The sequence below is a fragment of the Lontra canadensis genome, unplaced genomic scaffold (assembly GCF_010015895.1).
Source record: "Lontra canadensis isolate GAN:19392208 unplaced genomic scaffold, GSC_riverotter_1.0 scaffold60, whole genome shotgun sequence".
Classification (NCBI taxonomy): domain Eukaryota; kingdom Metazoa; phylum Chordata; class Mammalia; order Carnivora; family Mustelidae; genus Lontra; species Lontra canadensis.
This window is the reverse complement of record NW_022631054.1, coordinates 3456842-3479772: the sequence shown is the minus strand read 5'-3', so window position 1 is coordinate 3479772 and position 22931 is coordinate 3456842. Positions and strand designations below refer to the sequence as shown.

Sequence of the window (22931 nt, the reverse complement as noted above, 5' to 3'; positions counted from 1 at the left end):
AAAATGAAAGCAGAGCTACCACCTTGCTATTGAGCAAGAAAATCTTATAGCACATCCACAAAGGGTCACAAGGGCAGGGCGGAGAGGGTGAGCCTTCTTAAACAGTGGGTTGCCTTTTCCCACTGGAAGGATAGAGAGCTAAGCCAGGTAGGGAAGCTCTGACATAGGCTGGGCACCAGATCCTAAAGTATAGACCATATAGAACCTGTAAATCATCACCTTTGGAAGCAGCAAATAGAATTTACAGTAAGAATGAATATGTTCTACCTGCCCAGACTCCGGCTGCACTAAGCCAGCTAGTTCACTCTAGAAACCACTCAGGCTTCATCAGCTAACAAATGTTACTGGTTCAACATTTGGATCTTCACCACTCTCCTGAGGTCCCTGCTCCTTATCCCCTAATTGTTACTCTTTAGCATTGCTACATTTCAATCTTTCACACCACATGACAGTGCCTAAACAGGCTGCATTAAAAAAAAACAAACAGCCTAAATCTACTTCTAGAGAATGCACACCTCCCATTGATTGACACATGCATAACGATTCAGTCAGTCCCCAGGGGCTATCCTATTCAAATCGTCAAGCCAAATTGAAATTATGCATTCAGACTTGCTTGCAACAGTATTGCCACAACTCTGATTCTGTAGTGATTACCGCTTCAAGATTCACCCCCCTTAGCAGGTTTTTTTTTCTCCCCAATAATCCTAGTTCTTCCATATTTCTTTCCTTTCATCCAAAATGAGTGCATTTGCTCCCCCCTTAAAGGTACTGTTTCCTATAAAAATAGGCCTCCCGGCTTTTCCTCCACCACCACGCTGATTTGCCCCAGTGTGTAGGACTGACTGAGGTTGTACAAACTGTATAGTTCAAGGTCAAGCATATAGCCCAACTGCCGGCAAGCGATTCAGGGCTTCCTGGCACTCTACCTCGCTTCCTGCTCCATATGTGCCAGGAGATGATGAGAAGTGACACTTCTGTGCATTAACAAGCAAGCCCGAGGCACTCAAGGGCAGGTGTGGTGCCCGCTGGCCAGCCAGCCAGCCACCAAGAGTTCTTCACAACCTGGATGCCAGTCAGTCCTCCTTCTCCTAAAGAAGCTTCTGTTTTTCTTCCTCTTGGGTCCAGGGTGGCCATGCTGAAGGTTATTTTTCTGAGCTCTCCCTGAACAAGCGTGAATAAAAGTAGCAGCCGGCCCCTCGCCAACATGTCCTGATCTGTAGTATCCAAGTGAGGTATTTGCAGAAAAGGAAAATCATAAGAAATTAACATCTGCCATCTCTTCACTCCTGCCTGTGTTGTGCCTCAATTACAGAGCTTGCTTTCATCCCAATATATGCAGAGAATAAGGATGTCTGCAGTCATCTTAATGAGCTACAGGACACAATATACATTATAAAACTCTTAGAGACCAGTCTCAGCAAAGACGGGTTGGCGCCGCTGACCAACAGCACATGGAAATGTAAACTTCAATGTATTTACAAGCTTCTTTAAAAGACTGAAGAAAAAACAGTGCTTTGTATTGCTGGGATTTTGAGAAGGCTAGTTTAAGAGATTTGGACCGGCTAATGAGTTCAAGCAAACACCCTTCACCATCAGATCCAGTGTTTTCCCACCAGCAGTGTCCAGGCAGAGAGGGCAAAACCGTTTTCCCACATTGTGTCTGTCTCTTCCCTCAGCACCTTCCTCAGCCATAGGGACTGTGGCTCTGGGGATTTTACCCCCTTCCCTAACTCTCACTTCTGAGGTTCCAGGATAGAGAATCACATGTCAGTAAAATCTGGGCTGGGAAACACTGGCTGGAACTACCAAGACTCTATGTAACTGTTGTCCATTCACAAAGTGTTATCTACACTAAATACAAAATGTGTTTTTTCCCTACACTTTCACTGGTGCTTGCTTTAGATCAGCTTCCCTTGTTTGGACAAGAAAGGAACCCGTCTCCTTGTGAGCGGGATCTAGAATCTATTAAGAAAGATCAACCTTTTCTATGCAGTTTTAGTCTAGTGAAAGGAAGGAAACCCCACCAAGTACATTTCAGGTTGAAAGAGAAACAAAAAAATTTGCACCGCACATGACTGTGTGAGTAACCTTGATTCCCGGGAAAAGAAGTTTTAAATGCTGGTACATCTGTGCAGGTCGCAGCATCGCTCAATGTACCTTAAGGACTGGCAAAGCCTATCTGATAAGGAAGCATCCTGGTTCTAGCTTATTTTAAAACAAAGTGACAGGACACCAATGGTGACTACAAAACAGATAAAAATAATTCTTTAAAAAGTCATGGAAATATATCTTTTCTGACCAGTTTCAGAAATTGCCACATTATGATCTATAAGAAATAGCTGATAAAATCATACCGAAATCTCATCTAGAAAACTACACAGTTGGGGGAGGAAGAGAAGGGACCTTAAAAAATGCTTATTGCCAAAGTTAATTTTCTATGAGAAAAGTTTAAAAACCATTTAGATCTAACAAACCACACAGCAGCATAAAATGGGCACTTTTGAAAACTTTGAAAAATACTAAAAGCTAATTTTTTTTTCCAAGAGGGGGAAACATGAGTACTTTTACCATGGCAGTGTCATCTGTCACTGTGACATGGATTACATCTGTTTGTGCTACACATTCACAAAAGCCAACCAAATCAGAGAGCTGCTGGTCTGAATTTGCAGCCAAATATAGTGCAATTGCCTGGCAGCCTGTACTTGCACCAGCACGAGTCTGTAGAGATCAAGAAGATAAAGTAGGAAAACTAATAAAACTCTGTAAAACTTTCCAAAATTAATGCTCATTAAAGGCATTTACAGTGGCGAAGTCAGAAATCTCCATTAAAAAGTTTATGGACCCACACAATTAAAAAGTTAACGCTGAACTGAAGCAGATTGTTTGGTTTTTCTCTCCCACTTATGCAGACACCCCACTCAATGAGTACAGAAAACAAGGAGTGATCTTCTAAGACTAGAGGGATGCGGTGAACACCACGAGTAAAATATTCCATAGAAACCTTTCTTGTGAAGTCCTTAAGGAAGTTCAGGCTGATCAGCCTTTGCAAGATGAGGTAAAAATTCAGTCCAGTGCATCAGAAAAGACAATCTATGAGTATCTATTACTTTTAAAAAATGGCTCAATTTGTTGATGCATCAGACAGTGCTGCGAAGTAGAGATTCAGTGCAACTATTCTGAGCTGCTCGTAGAAGACCACCTGAAGTCAACTTGGCTCTCTCTAGAGGCGGTAGGCATTTGAAACATTTTGAGGCTGCATGGGGTGCCAAATTGGTTGAGTTCTTTTTCTGAGACTCTCAGGCAAAATACATCGTGTGCTGGGTATCATGGTGGATCTGTACTGCCTTGGCCAAGGCCTGAGGATCCCGGCCATTGCTCTGTCCTGACACATGACTGCCTTCCGCGCTGTAAAGAGAATAATGCAAAAAACCAGGTGTAACAAAAAACCACTTCAAACTTCACATGTTTCAAATAGCACAAATACTCCTGGATTCAAGAAGACCTTAGGCTCAAGCTGTGGCTCCTTAAATAATTTGTTGTGTCTCTCTAACATGAGTTCACTCAACTGAAAAATACATACAATTTACTGAATGGGCTGTTGCAATAATTAAATAGAACAATGTCTCCAAAGACCCAAATCCTTAACAGTGCTTATGTTAGGACTCCCACTGCCTACTACGTCTGGCTAATGCTTACTTGTCCTTTAGGATTCAGTCAAAATGTCATTTCCCCCAAAGGAATCTTTCACTTCCAAAGTTCAGGTCAGAGGCACCTGAAACATACTTTCACAGAATCCTCTACTTTTCTTTCATGGTACTAAACACGATTGAAATTAAATTTTTTAAAAATTTTATTTTATTTTTTCAGTGTTCTAAGATTAATTGTTGAAATTAAATTATTAATTGGATAGTTATACATTCCCCCCAGGAAATGTAAACTCAAAGAATGCTGTGACTATCTTACTCACCACTGAACCCCTGGTGCCCACACGTAATATAGTCTCAATAACCATTTGTTGAATGAATTCCTCAGCCTAGTATAATGCTGGAGCATACTATGTTGCTGTGCAAATGTTACTGTGCCAGGAATCTCTTCTCGTTTTCTCACTAGCTACATGACCTTGAAGAAGTAACAACTCCTTCAAACTTTGGTCTTTTATGATAATAGTAACAACTTCTGAACATACCTCTTAAGGGTTCCATAGGATATAAAGGGCTAGTTAAACTGTAAATCACCAAACCTCTCCCGACTTAAATTATTACTTTAGCTATTTAATTATTTTACTAATTAAATTATTATTGCCCTTACCATCTAAGCTCACCATCTTAGTCATCTTTAACTTTATCCTCTTCTCCCACTCATGCCCAATTAACAGTTAAGGGCTGTTTTATCCCCAAAGTAGCCTTTCACATTTAACAAAGAAAACCTGCTCTAACATACTTTTCCAGCTTCGTGCCTGCTGTTCCCCTTTCATACACTCCAGCCAAAGAAAACTTGCTATTGTCTAAACATATCCCTTGCTTTCTCTTTATATCCATTGTTCCCCTCTGCCTGGAAAATCCTTTTCTCTTCTTTCTAGAGCCAAATCCCACCCACCCAGCAGTGAGATCTTCTCTAACAACCTTTCTTCTGAAGTCCCACTGCACTTTCACCTATACTGCCTTGGGCTAATTGTCAGTGCTCTGTTTGCCTCTATTGTCTGCCATACTGAAAAAGAAAATCCCAGGAAACATGTCTTCCTCATCTTAGTAATTTTAGTACCTAGCACAGTGCTGGGCACACAGTCAATACCTAATAAATGTGTTGAATGAATGAATGTATATTACAGAATGGAAGGTATAAAGCCACAGCTGGGCATTTTTCTTCATAGCGTATTTTCAACCCTTACAGAAATAGACTTGCAATGGAATGTCTACTATTTAGCAGCTGAATTCAGACTTGGGGAAGAGCCCAGAAACTGCTACTCTTCACAGATGGTCATTTGGAAAAGGAAATTAATGCAGGAAGCTTATTCTGCTATTTAACAGTGCTCAGTAACAGGTCAAAATGTCTGATGCTTCTGAGATCCCTATTTGGGGGTGAAAATGGTCCTGGCACCTCTCCTCTGCCACACACATGCCCCAGATTCACTCTGGTGCATTCTTCCGAACTGTACTGAAAACAAAGTGAACGGTGCAGGACTTTCCCTCGCGTGAAGCAGAATCCACGGGTCTGTGACTGCTCTGACTGGAGCCATGGCACTGTATGGGCCACTTCTGAGACTGCTCAGGACCTGAACAGAACCGAATGCATTTCACTCTATGGGAAAATCACAGGCAGCTCCAAATTAGACTCTTTTCCTTGGGCAGATGAAAGACACACCATGCAAGTATGAGCAAGCCTGAGCACTTCTTGGACCAAAAGTCACATTATAAGCTCTCAAAGGCACATTCAATTTTATTCACTTCTTGAAATTTAAGCCCTAAAAGGAAGTTTAGCTCTTCCTAAAAGTTTCCTATAGTAGCTCATTTTTTTAAACATGTTAATTCAGACAAAAAGAGATTCCACTGTGCCTGAGAAACTTACCTGTCATGATCTTTATCCACCAGATGATACCGTGCCCTGAAAGCTACAAGCCGGGCATAATATGCAGGAGCTGGAATGGAGACTGAGCGCGTGCACCGCACATAGGTGTGACAGAGCTGGTAAGTTAGTAGCTGGAGCTCATCTGCGGTGAAGCAGTTGTCATCCCACAAGACCTGGTAATGTGAAGGACGGCTGGTTCCCTGGAGAGAGACTTTTATGATTAACACGTTTCTGACACGGGTTGGCTATCTGAGAGAAGAACTGAAATAAATGCACTCCTTAAATTCAGAAGTATTCCTGCCTAGCACACCTACAAGCAGATACCCAGACCAAAAGATAACAGTTCTGGAATACAAGCACTAAATTAACAAGTGATGCACAGTGTTGAATAACAAGTCTAGTCAAGCCAGTTGTTGCATTTGCAAACATCTCCCCATCAAGTCAAAGGTCTGAAACAGTTTCCAAATTACCTGAATTCCTGCATGACTACAGAGGTAAAAGTCGAACTCGGATGGATGTGTGATGGTGCTGTCCACCGTAGTGCCTGCTGGTACATTGCCACTTTTCCCCACCTACCAAAAAAAGGGGAGGGGGGAGTATAATGAGTCATCAAAATGCCAAACTGAGCTCAGGCCATATTTTCCTCTTATGTGTTCATTGGTAACAAGTTAGCAAACTGTTCTTAAGTGACATTTTAAAAATCAGTTTAATTCAACATGTTGAATTTTCTGCAATGTTCCTTAGCCCAACCACTTTATCCTTAAGTATTTTCTCAAACAAATATACTCCATGGTTTCCCTAGGGAAATCCAGACAAAGAATTATTTTACCTGCGACTTTGGGTTGCATTGTTGTCATCTATTTATAGATGATATATTGGCATTGTTCTCAGAGAGAGAGAGGAAAAAAAAAAAGGCATTTACAATGGATAAGCTTCCGGAGAAAAAAAATAAAGTTTGTCCCTTACTTAGAGTAAAAAGATATGCACAACTTTCAGTATAAGTTAAGATGAAGAAATCTTTGAGTGGGTACACAAGGCTCAGCAAAACTAATGCTTTTACAGAATCAATAAAAGAAGTCACCAGCACATGCATTATCAGGAAGAGTGCACTGAAATGGGAATTAGGAAAACCAGGGTTTCAGTTCTAAGCCTAGTCTTGTGACTACATACCTTAACAAAGCGTAATATCTTTGGGTCTTAATCTGACCAGCTATAAAACTAGGTGACGATCCCTTACACTTTATAATTCAAAATTGTAAGGCTCACTTACAGTAAAAATTCTAAAATCAAACTTCTAAGAAAGCAGGGAAGGGAATTTCAGAAATGCACTTATAAGGAAAGGAATTAAATCTTGCTATTTGGTTAATTTTCACCCTCTTGTGCTATATAGCAGGGTTCCATATGAAGAACTGTATTTTGTATAGAGGCATGAATTTGATGGGAGTTTATTTGGTTCCATTCTTACTACCATTACCTGTAGCTTAATTGTATACCAATGCGTACAGGAACATCTATGAATAGAGAAAAGTCTCATTCCATCAAATTCAAATGTACGCTTGGGGACCGCGCTGGACAAGAGGAAATGTAACTGAGTTATAGTAGTTTTGGCATCATTTCCCAAAGTGTGTTCTTCAGAAATATTAGTTCCATAGGATGTGTTTAGATATTTCATGGTTCACACAGATTTGAGAAATACTGGGTTGAACCCAAGGTAAAAAGGTTTTTCTATTGTATGATTTCTCAGAACCTTTAGTCAGTGATGTATAATCTTTAAGAGGGAGATGGAGTAAATAATATTTTCCAAACTTATTTAACCACAGAATCCTTTTTAAAAAGATTTTAATTAATTTATTTATTTTTTAAAAGATTTTATTTATTTGACAGACAGAGATCACAAGTAGGCAGAGAGGCAGGCAGAGAGAGAGGAGGATGCAAGCTCCCTGCTGAGCAGAGAGCCCAATGCGGGGCTCGATCCCAGGACCCTGAGATCATGACCTGAGCTGAAGGCAGAGGCTTTAACCCACTGAGCCACCCAGGTGCCCCTAATTAATTAATTTTAAAGTAGGCTCCATGCCCAGTGTGGAGCCAACGCAGGCTTGAACTTATAACCCTGTGATAAAAACCTGAGATGAGATCAAGAGTTGGACCCTTCACCAACTGAGCCCTCCAGGTGCCCCGATTTATATTTAACTAATCTCTGCACCCAGCATGGGGCTCGAATTCACAACCCGGAGATCAAGAGTCACATGCTCCATGGGCTGAGCCAGCTGGCTGCCCCAGCATGGAATCCTTTTTAAAGCAAATCTCTTGGAATCTACAGATGAGAAGGGAGGGAGGTGATGCCCTGGGGAAAAAGGGATCCAGCATGTCCATTTCAGCCACTACTGCTTGAGCACCCACGTGGAAGGCTCCGCAGATGCTGACGGGAGACAGAGGCGCAGAGAGAACTAATGAACTTGCACCCTCCTGCCCTCATGCACACCAACTAAAATGAACTGCAATATAGTGTGATCAGAGCATTATGGAAGGTACTGGAAAAAGCTGGTGGGAGGAAATAGTTGAGCCATCCTTTATAGGATAAGCAGGAGTTGAATGGGGGGATGGGATGAAAACCGGAAACACTCCAAATATCCCCTAAAGTCAGGAATAGATGAACTAATTGTGGTTCAGCCGTATGATGAAATACTAAGCAATAAAAAGGAATAAAATGGTGATATACACAATGAACTTGGATGAACCTCAAATGCATTATGAAAAGTAAAAGAAGCCAGACCAAAGATTATGGTATCCCACTTATATGTCATTCTGGAAAAAAACACAACCGTAGGACAGAATGCCTGTCAGTGGTTGCTAGGGACTGTAGGTGAGGGAAAAGGTTGACTGCAGAAGGCTTGGCAGAATGTGTGTGCATGATAGATTGTTCATGTCTTCATAGACATGGTGCTTACACAACTATATGCATCTGTCACAACCTGTAGAACAGTACGCTAAAAAGGGTAGATTTTACTATTGTTTATATTATACCTTAATTAAGAATAGTGGGGGGAAAAGAGTGGGACAGATGTGGTCATCTCGGGGATTCAAATCCACAAATATATGGAAAATGGAAAGTGTATGAAGGTGTGGTGGAAGGATGAAACCAAAATGTTCTGGCTACCTTAGGAAAACATTGAACAACAAAAGTAAGTATTTGGTAGACAATGGGGGATATGTGAAGGTTTCTGAATAATGGAATGGTAAGGTAAGACATGCATTTTAAAAAAAGATTTTATTTATTTGACAGACAGAGATCACAAGTAGGCATAGAGGCAGGCAGAGAGGGAGGAAGGGAAGCAGGCTCCCTGTTGAGCATGGAACCAGATGTGGGGCTCGATCCCAGAACCCTGGAACCATGACCTGAGCTGAAGACAGAGGCTTTAACCCACTCAGCCACCCAGGCGCCCCTGCATTTTTTTTTTTAAAGTAAGCTCTAAGCCTAAGGTGGAGCTTAAACTCACAAACCCAAGATCAAGAGTCACATGCCCCACCAATTGAGCCAGGCAGGTGCTCTGAGATCTGTATTTTTTAAACCTAGCCCTGACAGCAGATGGAGGGTACATCTGTGAAGGAGGAATGCCGATGGGGAGACCAGTAGGAGTCTCCTGCAATATAGGAGGTTCTGCCTAGGACAGAGGTGACACACAAGAGGAAAAATTGAGACAAGAGATTTTAGGGCAGAACAAAGAAGATTATTTGAACAACTGAATATGGGGGGACTGAAAAGGGGGCAGAATTTAAAGACAATGCTGAAGTTTCTAACTTGGCTGACTTAATGTACAATGATGCCAAGTCACAGGAGAAAAGGAAAATTGGGGAGGAATAGGCTTTGGATGAGGATAAAACAGAAAGTAGGAGGTTCAGACGTGTTTTGCTTGAAATGCCTGTGGTAGATTGTATCACTAGTGCCAAATATTCCCGTGCCCCTCCCTGGGGGAGGATTATACATCCCCACCCAATTAACTCAGGAGTGGCCATGTAACTTGCTTTGGCTGATAGAGTGTGGCCTGCATGTATAACTTCTGGGCCGGAGCTTTAAGAGCCAACATATGGGGGCTCCTGGGTGGCTCAGTTGGTTGAGTGACTGCCTGTGGCTCAGGTCATGATCCTGGAGACCCAGGATCGAGTTCCACATCAGGCTTCCTGCTCGGCGGGGCTGACCTCTCTCCTCTCATGCCCTCTCTCTCTCATTCTCCCTCCCTCTCTCTCAAATAAATAAATAAAATCTTAAAAAAAAAAAAAAGAGCCAACATATGAATTGTGCAGATCTTTCTTTCCCTCTGCTGCAATGACTGGTGATGTTCCAGATAGATTTTTCTCTGTCTGCCTAGGTTCCAAAAGGAGGACATCAGAGCCACAATGAGTGTGTAATATGAGCAAGAAATGCATCTCCTAAGCCCCTAAGACTTTTGGAGGGTTTTTTTGTTTCCACAGCATTGCCTAGCTGATCCTGCTGATACAATTCCTATAGAGCATCTGGGTAAATATGTCTGGTAGACAGTTGGAGGTGCAGATCAGGAACTGCACAGAAATGTTTGCAGCTGGGAATACAAATTTAGGAATCTATAAGCAGATCAGTGAACACAGAAAAGTGGGTGAGACTAAAGAGAGCTGAAATTCAGAGAAGAAAGAGAAAAATGTATGAAATGCCTGGAAACATCAGTATTTAATGGCCAGAGAAGGAAGAGAAGTCAAAGAAAGTCTGATTATAGAAGAGGGTAGTGAACCTGGAAAGTTGTATTGCTCAGGCAAAGAAGTCAGCAGAAGAACCTGACAAGGTAGCACTAGTTTCAAAATGAGCAAGTCACTGAGCAAACAGCTTCAGTAGAATCACTGAAACTGAAGTCACGCTACAGAGAATGGATGTCTGATGTGAGAAGGTACAGGTGGAAAGTCAAGACATTTTTCTTCTAAAAGCAGGGTCATGAAAGAAAACAAAGAATGTGGCAGGTAGACTGAGGGAGAAACAGAGTAAAAGGAAGCTTACTGGGGGGGATCTAGGAGGAGTTGAGGAACTTTAGAGGGTGAGGTGAAGGAACTGGAGTTTTGAAAACCAAGGGTAAATAATGAAGTGTCCCCTGGGAACAAAAGCATAGGTGGAGAGATTAGCCTCTGGGATGCGAGAGGAAGGAGTGGAGAAAACACATTTCAGTACATTTGAAAGTAGAGGAGAGAGGGGTGAGGGGTGCCCAGATGGCTCAGCTGGTTAAGCGTCCAACTCCCATTTTCAGCTCAGGTCATGATTTCAGGGTCATGATCTCAAGGTTCTGAGATCAAGCCCTGTGTGTTAAGCCCCATGCTCAGCAAGGGAGTCTGCCTCTCTCTCCCTCTCCCTCTGCCCTTCCCCGAGCTCGCACTCTCTCACATTAGAATGGATAAATAAATCTTAAAAAAAAAAAAAAAAAGTAGAAGAGAGGAAGCTGAGAAAACTCATGCCTTCGAGATGCTGTTTTCTGGGGAAATAGAGAGTTGTTCTATTGCTGGCAAGGTAAAGCGTTGCTAATAAAGGCATCACAGATTAGGGCTGGTGAGTTGAGGAATGAAGGTTTGGAATACATGCTATGGGAAACTGGATAAATGGGAGAAATGGCAGCAACAAAGGCTGGCTGAGATTTGCTATCATGAATCTGCAATGCCATTAATCATTAAACAAATGACTTTCTTACTCAGCAGTCTCCACTGGCCTAAGAGTCAAAGCAAAGGAAATGGGTAAGTGGACCGATCCAGAGTTGGAGACTGGCTAGAGGCATGATAAGACAAGTGGAGATGTTGGTAAGTGTCAAGGGAGCAGAGTAGACCAAGGACCGGGATTATCAATCTCTGGAAGGTTAGGAGTGACACGGTAAAGGACAAAATGATGAGACAGCCTGGGTTTTAGGAAGATAATCCAGCTCCTAGAGCTACACACAGACGGCAATTTGATGGAAGGATGGAGAGGTGATAATCCAGTTAGGGATGGGATGGCAGGGTATTCTGTGACCAGAGCTCAGGCAAGAGTTTGGAGAACTTGTGTCAGTGGAGGCCTACAAAGTACTACTGAGTTAGGGTTTGGGTAATTCAGAAGACAATAGTTGGAATCTGAGCTGACTGGTGGAACTGGAGCTCAAGGAGAGAAACCTTAGTTTTTCAGTGCATTTGAAAACAAAAAGCCTTGGATTAGAGACAAAACCTAAAGGCATACTAGAAAATAATGGGAGTGACCCACAAGATTACAAGAGTAAGCAACAGAAAGAACTGGTCTCTCTGGGGGTGAATCAGGGAGGGCCTGGAAAAGATGAAACAACGTCACAGAAGATATCACAGAAGCAAAGTCACTCAATATTACGTACCTATAACTTAGCTAGTTTATTCATGAATAACACATTATAAATCAATTATGCAAAATGGCTCTTAGCAAATGCTGGGAATTATACCCCAAATTAATATTCATTTATTAATTTAATCCTGTGAGATGGGAATTGTTCTTACTACATTTTACAGATGAGAACATTATGGCTTAGAGAAGTTAACTTGCCCACAGTTAGTAAGTATGACATTATAACCATTCAAAATGTGTACCCCAAGAATCTCCTGCACTGATATAGGCACCTATACAAAATCATTTAGAAGAGAAATTCTTCTTTATACCCTAGAACCATGCCTTAGGCACAGGTAGTAAGAAGTAGCAAATGATAATAAAGTCCAAATACATAAGCCATCCCTTCAGAGTTTGCCTGTATCACCACAGTATATCTTGGCATGTTTTTGACACCCCTTAAAAACTCCAGAAGGGGGCGCCTGGGTGGCTCAGTGGGTTAAAGCCTCTGCCTTCGGCTCGGGTCGTGATCCCAGGGTCCTGGGATAGAGCCCCGCATTGGGCTCTCTGCTCCGCGGAGGGCCTGCTTCCTCCTCTCTCTCTGCCTGCCTCCCTGCCTACTTGTGATCTCTCTCTCTGTCAAATGAATAAATAAAATCTTAAAACAAAACAAAACAAAACTCCAGAAGCCAGCACTTCTGTCACACAAGAGAAATATTCAGTCTTGAAACCTGTATCATTCAGAAGTGATCATCAATGTTCAACTGGAGATAGTACATTTATTAAATTATTATTACAGTTGTTTTTAGGGGAAAAATTGTATGTATGCCCATTTGAAAATATATTCACTTGCATCAGATAATGAGGCTTCTACCATAGTTTCTTACCCTTTCTGTTTTATCTGCACAGAAAAGTCGTGTGTGATGTCTCTTCTGCACCACAATGTAGGTTATTCCTGGCCGGTAATCTTCTTCCAAACTAATACATGCCTTTCGAATTGCTATTAGCTCTGGCCAGGCGACCTAGGAGATAGAAACAGAATGACATTTAATTGAGAACTCACCTTGCAGCTCTCAGATCTGGTTTACCTGGAGTGTTAGATGGGAGGAAGCTCTATCAGACACCCAGAACCCCCAAAGGCAACCATGGGTAATCAGAGTACCTGTTTCATTTGTCCCTCTGATACCCCTCCACGGTAGTAGATGATCCGAGTGGGTTTGAAGCGTGTAGATTTGTAGAACTGGATCAGCAGCTCTCGAACCATGTTAGTGAGGTCCTGAATTACCTCCTGACTGTAGAGGAGCTCCTGGGAGATCTCCTGGCGGGAGGTCTGCACCCGAACGGTGGCACAGTACCGGCTGGGGTGGCCATCCATACTGCCAACGACAGCAGCAATGGAAGGCTTCTTCCCATCCCCTGCCGGGGGGTGTGTGACATCTGCTCCCAGGAAGATGACAGGCTGCTGGAACACCGAGGGCCTGCTCAGATTGAAGGAGACATTGACACTCAGACATACAGATGAAAATCTGTACTTTCAAGCTCACCAGATAGAATCAGATATAGTTTTATAAGACAGAATAAAGACTTGAACATATTGGGTGAGAACTCTAAGGCCCACTGAGTGTCTGTGCCTCTTTGGCAATGAATCTGAATTGAATCAAGAAGTCAGCGTGGTTGGGACACCTGGGTGGTTCGGTTAAGCGTCTGACTCCTGGTTTCAGCTCAGGGTCCTGGGATCGAGCCCTGTGTTGGGCTCTACGCTCAGTGATGAGTCTGCTGGAGATTCTCTTTCCCTCTCTCTCTGCTCCTCCTCCCGCTCTCTTTCTCTCTCTCTAAAAGAAGTAAATAAAATATTAAAAAAGAAATCAACATGGTTCTTCTATAATAGTAGGAAGGGAAAACTAAAAGAGGACCTGAGCCAAATTTAATAAAATCCCTATGTGCGAAGGGAAGACTTTCCCAGAACGAACTCTCTTTGGATCCCAGGATTCTTACAATGGATTAGAATTGCAGAATTTACATGGAACTGGGACAAAACCCCCTATGTGCTTTAAGATATGAGGCTTAGAGAAGAGAATCGAGTCTATCTACTTCCCTATTCTATCTTTATCTAGTATTCATCACTTATACCTCATATTTTACTTAATTATTTTTTAAAAGATTCTATTTTTAAGTAATCTCTACACCCAATGTGGGGCTCAAACTCACAATCCCAAGATCAAGAGTCACACACTCTACTGACTGAGCCAGCCAGGCACCTCACTTAATTTAAATCGTATTTATTTTACACACACACACACACACACACACACCCAAGTGTAAGCTCCACAAGGGCAGGAATTTTGTTTTGTTTTGTCTTATTCCCTGCAGTATCCCTAGTACCTGGAACACTGCCTCACTCACAGCTGGCACTCAATAAACACTTGTTGAAAGAATGAACTCATTTATTTGGCACTGATTTTTCTAAGGAATCAAGGGGAAATATCATGCATGCTTCTCTGGCAAATTCTTAAGGGTGGGATTTGGAACTGAATATTGATTCTTAAAGTATAATATAGGAGACACCCCAAATCTGAAAAACTCCTGTAATAGAATAGATATCTCCATGAGGGCAGCAGCTGTCTTAGATTTCTTTGTATGTATCATCATGCAACATGATGGTGCAGAGAAGTACAACAGCAAACATACCTCTATAACACACACATGCACAACACAGTAACAGCTTACATGTACCAGCCACTGTGCTAAATGCTTTACCTGTATTAACTCCTTTAGTCCTCAAAATAATCCCATGAGGGAGGTACAATTATTATCTCAATTTTCCAGAATTAAAATATGAGACAGAGGCAATTAAGGAGCTTGCCCAAGCTTACCTAACTAGGAAACAGTAAAGCTGGAATCCAAACCTAGGTTGTCAGATACTGAGGTGTGCACTCTAAATGGTTATGTTATGTTGTCTCAAATATTTGGGGTAAAATTAAATTATTTCAGATTTTAGACTAACTTCCCATATGGCCTGCACACCTCATCCATCACTGATGTAGAGGCGTGATTAGGATTTTGTTACCTATAAATTTTATTCAAGGGCAAATTAAGAATTGGAATATGATTGTACAAGAAGAGCAAGGCACTCAATTTCATATTCTTGTCAAGTAGAGCACTCACTAATACCACAGCTCTAAACTGAACTTTTCAAATCACTTTCACATAAAGAATTTCACAGGAAAACATTTTAGAGTTAGCAAGTCAGGTATTATCTCAATAGTTAGGGAAAATACAAATTAATGAAAAGATGGATAATCCAATCCAAGAAACAGGCAAATAACTGAACAAACCCATCATAAAAGAGGATATCCAAATAGCCAATAAACATATGAAATTGTGTTCAACATGATTAATCATCAGGGGAATGCAAATTAAAACCATGATGAGATACTATTACCCCAAACAAAATGGCTAAAGTTAAAAGGACTGATACTACCAAGTGTTGGTGAGAATATGGAGCAACTAGAAATCTCCATGGAAATGCAAACTGGTACCACTCTGGAAAACTATTTAACAGTACCTATCATGCTAAATCTGTGTACTTTCTATAACTTACTAATTCTACTCTTGGATATATACTCAGGAAAAAGAGAATTTACATCCACCAAAAAGGTAGAAAAATTGTATAATGAATGTACAATAATATCCATCAATGGTAGAATAGATTCAAATTCTGTGGTAGGGGTGCCTGGGTGGCTCAGTCATTAAGCATCTGCTTTTGGCTCAGGTCATGATCCCAGGGTCCTGGGATTGAGTCCTACATCAGGATCCTTGCTCAGTGGGAAGCCTGCTTCTCCCTCTCCCACTCCCCCTGCTTGTGTTCCCTCTCTTGCTGCGTCTCTCTCTGTCAAATAAATAAATAAAATCTTTTTAAAAAAACATAAAATAAGGGGCGCCTGGGTGGCTCAGTGGGTTAAGCCTCTGTCTTCGGCTCGGGTCGTGATTCCGGGGTCCTAGGATCGAGCCCCGCATTGGGCTCTCTGCTCAGCACGGAGCCTGCTTCCCTTCCTCTCTCTCTGCCTGCCTCTCTGCCTACTTGTGATCTCTCTCTGTCAAATAAATAAATAAATAAAATCTTTTTTAAAAAAAACCCATAAAATAAATAAAATAAAATTCTGTGGTATATTCATATTATGAAATAATATACAATAATGAAAATGAATAAATTACTACTTAATACAGTAACATGAATGAATTCCAGACACATATGGATAAATAAAAGATAGACATTATATATTATATATTGTATGGTGCCATTTATATGAAGTTCAAAAAGAGGCAAAACTAATCTATGGTGATAGTGGTTACCTTTGGGGGTTACCTATTGGGAGAGGTCACAAGGAAGCCTGATAGAGTATTGTGCTAGATCTTCACCTGAGTAGTTGTTACATGAGTGTATACATATCTAAGAAAAAGTAATTGAGATGCATGTTTAAGATATGTGTGCTTAGTGTAAATTACATTACATTTGATCTTAATAAAAACATAGGGAAAAAAAGTAGAAAAAACAGAGTTCAGAATCTTACCTTTGATGAGGTACAAGCACGTTGTTAATTCCTCCGAGCTTTGCATTTATCTTCAGGCAAAGGTTGGAAAGGGTCTGGGGTGAGGTCTTCACTACATTTTTTACCTGGACACACTGTGTGGCCATACCCAGGAGGGTATCTCCAACACGTTTCACCTCCGCTACAAGGATAAATTCATTAATTAATTTTAATATGTTTAAATATTCTCCTAATTACTAAGAGTAGAGACAAAAATCCGCACACAAACATTCACACAGCACGCTGTGCTAGATGTGGTCATTTCATCAGCTAACCCCCCAGGGCAATTTTTCCTTTTTTTCCCTCCTGCAGGCATTGAAGTTAGCCCAATTCCTTTACTCCTGGATGCTGCTTGCCACCCCTGACTCAGTCCCTTAAGGTTACTTTTTCCACAGGACGGGTCTGGCAAAGGACTCCATCTCCCAGCTCCTCCCTCTCAGTATACAGGCCAGCTCTTTGACTTTTAAATATTTTTCTTCCACCCTCCCCCTCTTTTTCCTCTAAACACCAGAGATAAACAGACAGTAACAAAAGAAACAATTACAGAGGGCGTTGAAGACATTTTATAAAGTTCAAACAGTTGGTCTGGAGTTCCTAAATCCTTTATTTAGATGATAGACCAAAGAACTTTTTATCACTCTTGTTATAAGAGACACAAACGGAACAGCTTCTCTTTGGGAAGTGGTGGACTCCCCCACTCTTCCCCACTCCGATATTCCTAAGTACTTGTCACCAAACATTCCAGTTCTTCCTGCTTTGAGGACTATGGTAGAATCTCACTATATGCCCCACGCTCATTCCCGCTGAATTTCCTGGTCCCCATTCTCAATTCCCACAGGAAGGTTGGGAAAAGCCATGTCGCTGGTTGTGGTCAAGAAGCTGCAAACGTTGGGTGCCTGGGTGGCTCAGTGGGTTAAGCCTCTGCCTTCAGCTCAGGTCATGATCTCAGGGTCCTGGGATTGAGTCCCACATCATGCACTCTCCTCAGCAGGGAACCTGCTTCTCTCTCTCTCTCTCTCTTTAAAAAAAATAAAATAAAATAAAATAAATGTTTAAAAAAAAAAAAAAAGCTGCAAATGTTAAGAACCTTCCAGAGCTCTCTTTCCTCTCTGCCACGGGGCCAGCAACTTTCCAAATAGCAACTACTCTGCCAGCCTGGGTCCCAGAGTGAAAATGATATGATGGCATAGAACAGAGGCCACAGTCCACCTCAATGGACACATAGCAGGAACAAAAAATCGACCTTTGATGCTCTGAGCCACTGAGAGTCTGGGGTTATTTGTGATGACAGCTTAACCCAGCTTATCCTGACGTACTCATTCAAATCATCCCTCATTCAGAATTAAAGGGGTCCATACCATACACTGGTGTCTTCCCGGGCAAGATAACCACAATTAGCTGTAGGCCCACATAGGTCATTTTCAGGTGTTTGAACATGGGCTCCACACTGTCTGCACCTTGTGCGTACTTGCAGAAACATGGCTGACCCTGGATGGGCATTCCCGCATCCTTAGAGATTTTACGGAGCTGGTCAGTGAAACTCCTGTTAAAATAGAACCAGTGGCACAGTGCTTTCATTTCAGAGTACATTCCCAGAATTTATTTTCCACTAAGATACTTCTTTCAGTTCTGTACATTCTTAACCAAAATTAAAAATAAACAAATAAACAAAGAAAAAAACCTTTAAATGGTTGCCAAAGATGGGCTGGCAATTGTATCATGGCAATTATAATGCACAAGAATCTGTATTATTAAGCTATCAGATCATCGTTTTGAATTTTTAAATAATTCTGCTTCAACTGGGCCCCAGGAACCAGGAAGAGCATGTCTGTCCAAAGATTTTTGGATATATCCAAAAATATATATATATTTTTTGGATATATAAAAAAATAATATATATATATATATGTATATATATATTAATTAAACATTCAAGTCAATTCTGAACCAAAGAAAACCAAAGTCAAAATTTCAGGTAATATGTATTTTGGTTAAGCCTGGCACAAGAATGGTTGGGTAAGCTTGTGTTCAACTGAGAACATGGGAACACAAAATCAGTGTATTTAGGATTACATTCAAACTTGTACCATATTTGATTTAATAACAATATCAAAATAAATTACCACTTTAAAAAAAACAAAATTCATTGTGAAGTTTTAAATTCTGGATATGAGAAGTGACTTTAATCTACATATAAAGCTTTCAGAATAATTTCTTTTGTGCATTTGCCAGTATTTTGTAAGACTCCTTTCTTCTATCCAGTTCCCTTTTCCTGCCCTGATTTTTCCACCCTTCTCACTAACTTCCTTTCTATAGATAGCTGCATCTGTAAGACATGAACCATTGATCTCAGTCAGTGTGACCCTGCAGAAAACAAGCTCACTAGTAAATTATAATGATTAAAAACGGACGAGTTTTTATCTCAGCTGAAAAGATACAATTAATACCAAAGGAAGCTCCACTAAGAACAGTTTACCAACTATCTCTGCTTCGGCCTTGTTAGTCACAGACTTTCTGCTCTAAACGTAAGGAAGCTGAGTCAGATTCTTAATGTCATTCCCAAGTTTGCCATTTACTATAATACAAGGTCTTTTTCCTGCAGCCAGATGGCGTCTCTACAGGAGTTAGGGGTTTAGTGCCAGTGTGCACAGCACATTCATGTCAAGATGGTATTTTCATATCTGGGAGGGATATTACTAAGCTGAAAATATGAAGATACTCACTTTAGTAAATCTTCCCTACATTGTTTCTGAGGCGCAAAACAAGCAACTGCCCAAACTTTAATTTCAATGCCAGCATAAAACTGCTTTCCTCGCATGTCCCAGACACCCTGGTTGGGTGTGGCTACCGTTTTATTCTTTAAAAAAAAAAAAAAGAAAAGAAAAGAAAAGAAACAAAAGAAAAGAGAAAAGACATTACAATCTAAGGCCATGTTAATGTTGATGAGGGGATAAACAAAACTCTATTTGGTATTAGCCAAAAGACAAAAAGCAGTAAGGAGCAAAACTATGGGTCAATTCGGTGTGGTGTAGCAGAGAAATCCTGGATTATTCTCTTGTTGACTGATTGTTGGAAGGAGCTTGCTGAATGAAATAAAAAGCTTACCCGGCCTCCGTATTGCAGCATTGGTGCTGGAAGTACCCTGCCTGTGAGCTCTGTCATTTCATTGTGGACAACAATACCAAATTCTTTAAGGTATGGATCCGGTCCACCCACCATGCTGTTACTCTTCACCTAAAGAACAGGAAAGCCTGCGTATATAAAAACCAAAGAGTAACTGTGTCCCACCAGGAGTTTTCTATTGTCTTGTTTTCTCATCTGAAAGCTAGCATATCGTGAAGACTACGCCTTACTGACCAGTCTACTGATTTCTTCCTGTCTGTCAGGAGCTGATCTTGCTGTAGCTTTGATCATTGTAGAAGTCTGATTGTCTGTGAGCTTCTTTATACATCGCTGTCCTGCCACGATATTACAAACCTACAGAAAGGCAAAGAGAAATTCATTTGTGTAATGGGTTTTTATAAAGTAAGCCTTTGCTAAACTCTATCTTACCTCTTCGATTCCCCAAAACATGAAAATGCTATTACCTAGTGAAGCTATCTGCCTAAAATATTTTATTCAATTTTTTAAAGATTCATTTATTTATTTGAGAGAGAGAGAAAGAGCGCAAGAACATGCAAAGGGGGGGATTGGCAGAGGAGGAGGGAGAGAAGGAGACTCCCTGCTGAGCCAGGAGCCCAATACAGGGCTGGATCCCACAAACCCAAGATCATGACCTGATCTGAAAGAGTCAGACACTCAATGGGCTGAGCCACCCAGGTGTCTCTGCTCAAAATATTAAAAAAATTTATATTAAATTCTACTACTAGTTTAGAACATGATTTTTTTTTTAACTCATATTTTTTTTAACTCATTCAAGAGATTGGCAGATTCGGGAAAAGAAAATTCAGGTTAGCTTACCTCAAGTGGCAAATATGTATGTTTTTGTTCTTGTCCCACTTGGAGACATGGAAGATGGGGGTATTTCAGCTGCAGACTATACTTCTGCTTAAAGTACTGAGCTACTGTACATTCCATAGCTTGCCCATTTTCTAGCTGTAAAGGAAAACTATGGGAGAGAATATCTCTTTTAGAAATGTCTTCAAGTTCTTTTTTTCTTAAACAAACAAACAAAAGCCTAACATTTTCTACTTTGATCAGTCACTTAAAAAACAAAGGTCAATCTTTATTTGACCAGTTTCACTTATGTCATTTAGTATTTAATGAGAAAAGTGATTCTTGGAATTTTCCATGTTTGTTGAAGCTAGGATGAGAAAAATAGAAATTAAAGCTTAAAAAGAAGTTCAAACAAGAAGAAGCTGCAGAACTGGAAAATACAAACTCACTAGAGGTCAGTTAACACCTACAGATACATATATAATCTCTAGCTGGCTTCCTACAAATTATTTAAAGTCAAATAAGGACTTGGGATCATCCACATAGGAGTTTTATTTGCTTAAGAGAACTTTTTATAAAATGAGTGTAACAATTATTGGGGCCACATTTCCAGATCCCAAACCAGGACAAATATATGTGGATTTAGAGGCAATAAGACCAAACACATGAAACTAAGACTGTGCCAGGATATTTGCTATAAACTGGAGAACATGATTTAAGAGATTCTCTTTCTTTAGCTCTTTCAGGGGGCAAATTATCTTAAATACTTGGTACAGTAATAACTTTAATACTTGGTACAGTAATACTTAAATACTTGGTACAGTAATAACTTTAACTGGCTTTAACTGTTACAGCCCCACAAAATAACAATGTAGCAAGGATTATCTGTGTGATATTTAAAACTACGTGCTTTCAATTTTCATGCAAAGATTATCTAAATCTATAAATATAATTATTTTTACAGGGCTATGTAAAGTAATTAACGAAAAAGATAAAGTTCTTGAAACAAAAGCTACACTTCTCAATAGTGATTTCATAAGGCTTCAGTAATGTTTTTCCTCCTAGAGAATGAAGTCAATAGTATAATATGAAGAACACATGGAATATCACTTTATAACTCTTAAGAAATTCACATCAGGTGCCTATGGGTTCATACTGATGAATTTATTCAAATCATATTGAATTAATATACCCTATTTATCCAGAGTTCACCCAAAAACTTCTACTATCTAGAACAAAGCCTTCCTGATGATTTTGACATACACTAAAGTTTAAAAATCGAGAAAGGTGGAACTAAAACAAAGTCAGACTAGAATATAAACAAACAAACAAAAGGCTTCTGACTAACCAAAACAATATAAAGTTTATATACGTTAAGTTCATGTTCTTTACTCGGAGCAGCCAATATTTATTTATGTCAGACATCAGTTTAAAGATCTTGATTATAAGAACAAAACTTACATCTATGGTAAATAAAAGCATTTTCATGTATATTTTCTCATTTTGCATAGTTCAGAGTGGATTAGAAGTCAGGTGATTAGAAAAATAAGACTGGAAAATGGAAATGAGTAGCTGCTAGAGGCATGCCATACATACTGGCAGCTGGAAGAGGCTACAAAAAGAGAAAAATCCAAACAAAACACTAAGCAGTATCTTCTCATGACAGCCTTATATGACTTACAGGACTTAACAGATCCTTTGAGACATGCGTTGAGAATATAACAGTATAATAAATGATGGTTATAATGATGACTCTGTATTGTTATATAAAAGTTGATCTGTGTTTGGCACCCTTTGTTTAAGAGGGGAAATGAATCAAAGACAAGAAGTATGTTTTTAAAATGTCTCCATCAAAAATATTTAAAACATTTTTTAAAGCTCTGGTGGTTAAAAGTGATGATCTCAGTGATTTTCAAACTTGCAATATGGGATACCATTTTCTCAAATCACAGCAGCTTCTTCTGTTACCAAAAATGTAACAGTATCATTTTAGATGTGGTTAACATACGTTTGATGACTGGCTGGCCGTCTAGTCACATTACAAACTCGATATTTTCGTTTCATCTGTCCACAGTGGGTCACCTCAACTTTAAGACCTGAAGTGAAAAAAAAAAAGGTCAAAACATTAGGTATTAATTAAAACCACAGTGACAAAAACAGGTTCAAATGTCTTCAGAAAGGCGCCACATTGTACAGGGCAAAAGTTGCAAGGGTAAGAGGACAATTTCATCATGTATAGGCAAAAAGTCTCAGCTAAGAAGAAAAACTTAGAACAGATGATTTTAAATGTGCAACCTACATAAATTTATTAATTTGTTCAATAAATATCTCCTAAATACCAACAATTCTGGTAATTATTATGGGGTCTAGAGAGAGCCCTAAGGAAGCTTATATTGTAGTGAGAGAAGATAGCTAATAACAAAAAGAACAGAAATTCCAGAGGAGAATAAACTTGTGTTATTTTATTAAAATGTAAGTTTGAAAAATAATAATATACACAAATAAAATAA

At 40.1% G+C, this 22931-nt stretch overlaps 1 protein-coding gene across 3 annotated transcripts in view; it reads right to left on the bottom strand.

Annotated features, from left to right (window-relative positions):
• Positions 1–1452: 1452 nt before the first annotated feature.
• Positions 1453–22931, bottom strand: part of AGO4 (argonaute RISC component 4) — a 37299-nt gene continuing 15820 nt past the window's right edge. For 2 of the 3 annotated variants that reach the window (XM_032877226.1, XM_032877227.1), the window contains exons 7-18: positions 22430–22517; positions 20446–20593; positions 19843–19962; positions 19591–19719; positions 19209–19342; positions 17844–18028; positions 16468–16627; positions 13059–13374; positions 12784–12918; positions 6036–6137; positions 5566–5765; positions 1453–3405 (exon numbers count right to left, since the gene is read on the bottom strand). In XM_032877226.1, coding sequence (XP_032733117.1) covers positions 3297–3405; positions 5566–5765; positions 6036–6137; positions 12784–12918; positions 13059–13374; positions 16468–16627; positions 17844–18028; positions 19209–19342; positions 19591–19719; positions 19843–19962; positions 20446–20593; positions 22430–22517 — 1826 coding nt within the window. In that variant the 3' untranslated portion in view covers positions 1453–3296. The remainder of the gene's footprint in view (positions 3406–5565; positions 5766–6035; positions 6138–12783; positions 12919–13058; positions 13375–16467; positions 16628–17843; positions 18029–19208; positions 19343–19590; positions 19720–19842; positions 19963–20445; positions 20594–22429; positions 22518–22931) is intronic. The other variant, XM_032877228.1, reaches the window with a different exon arrangement.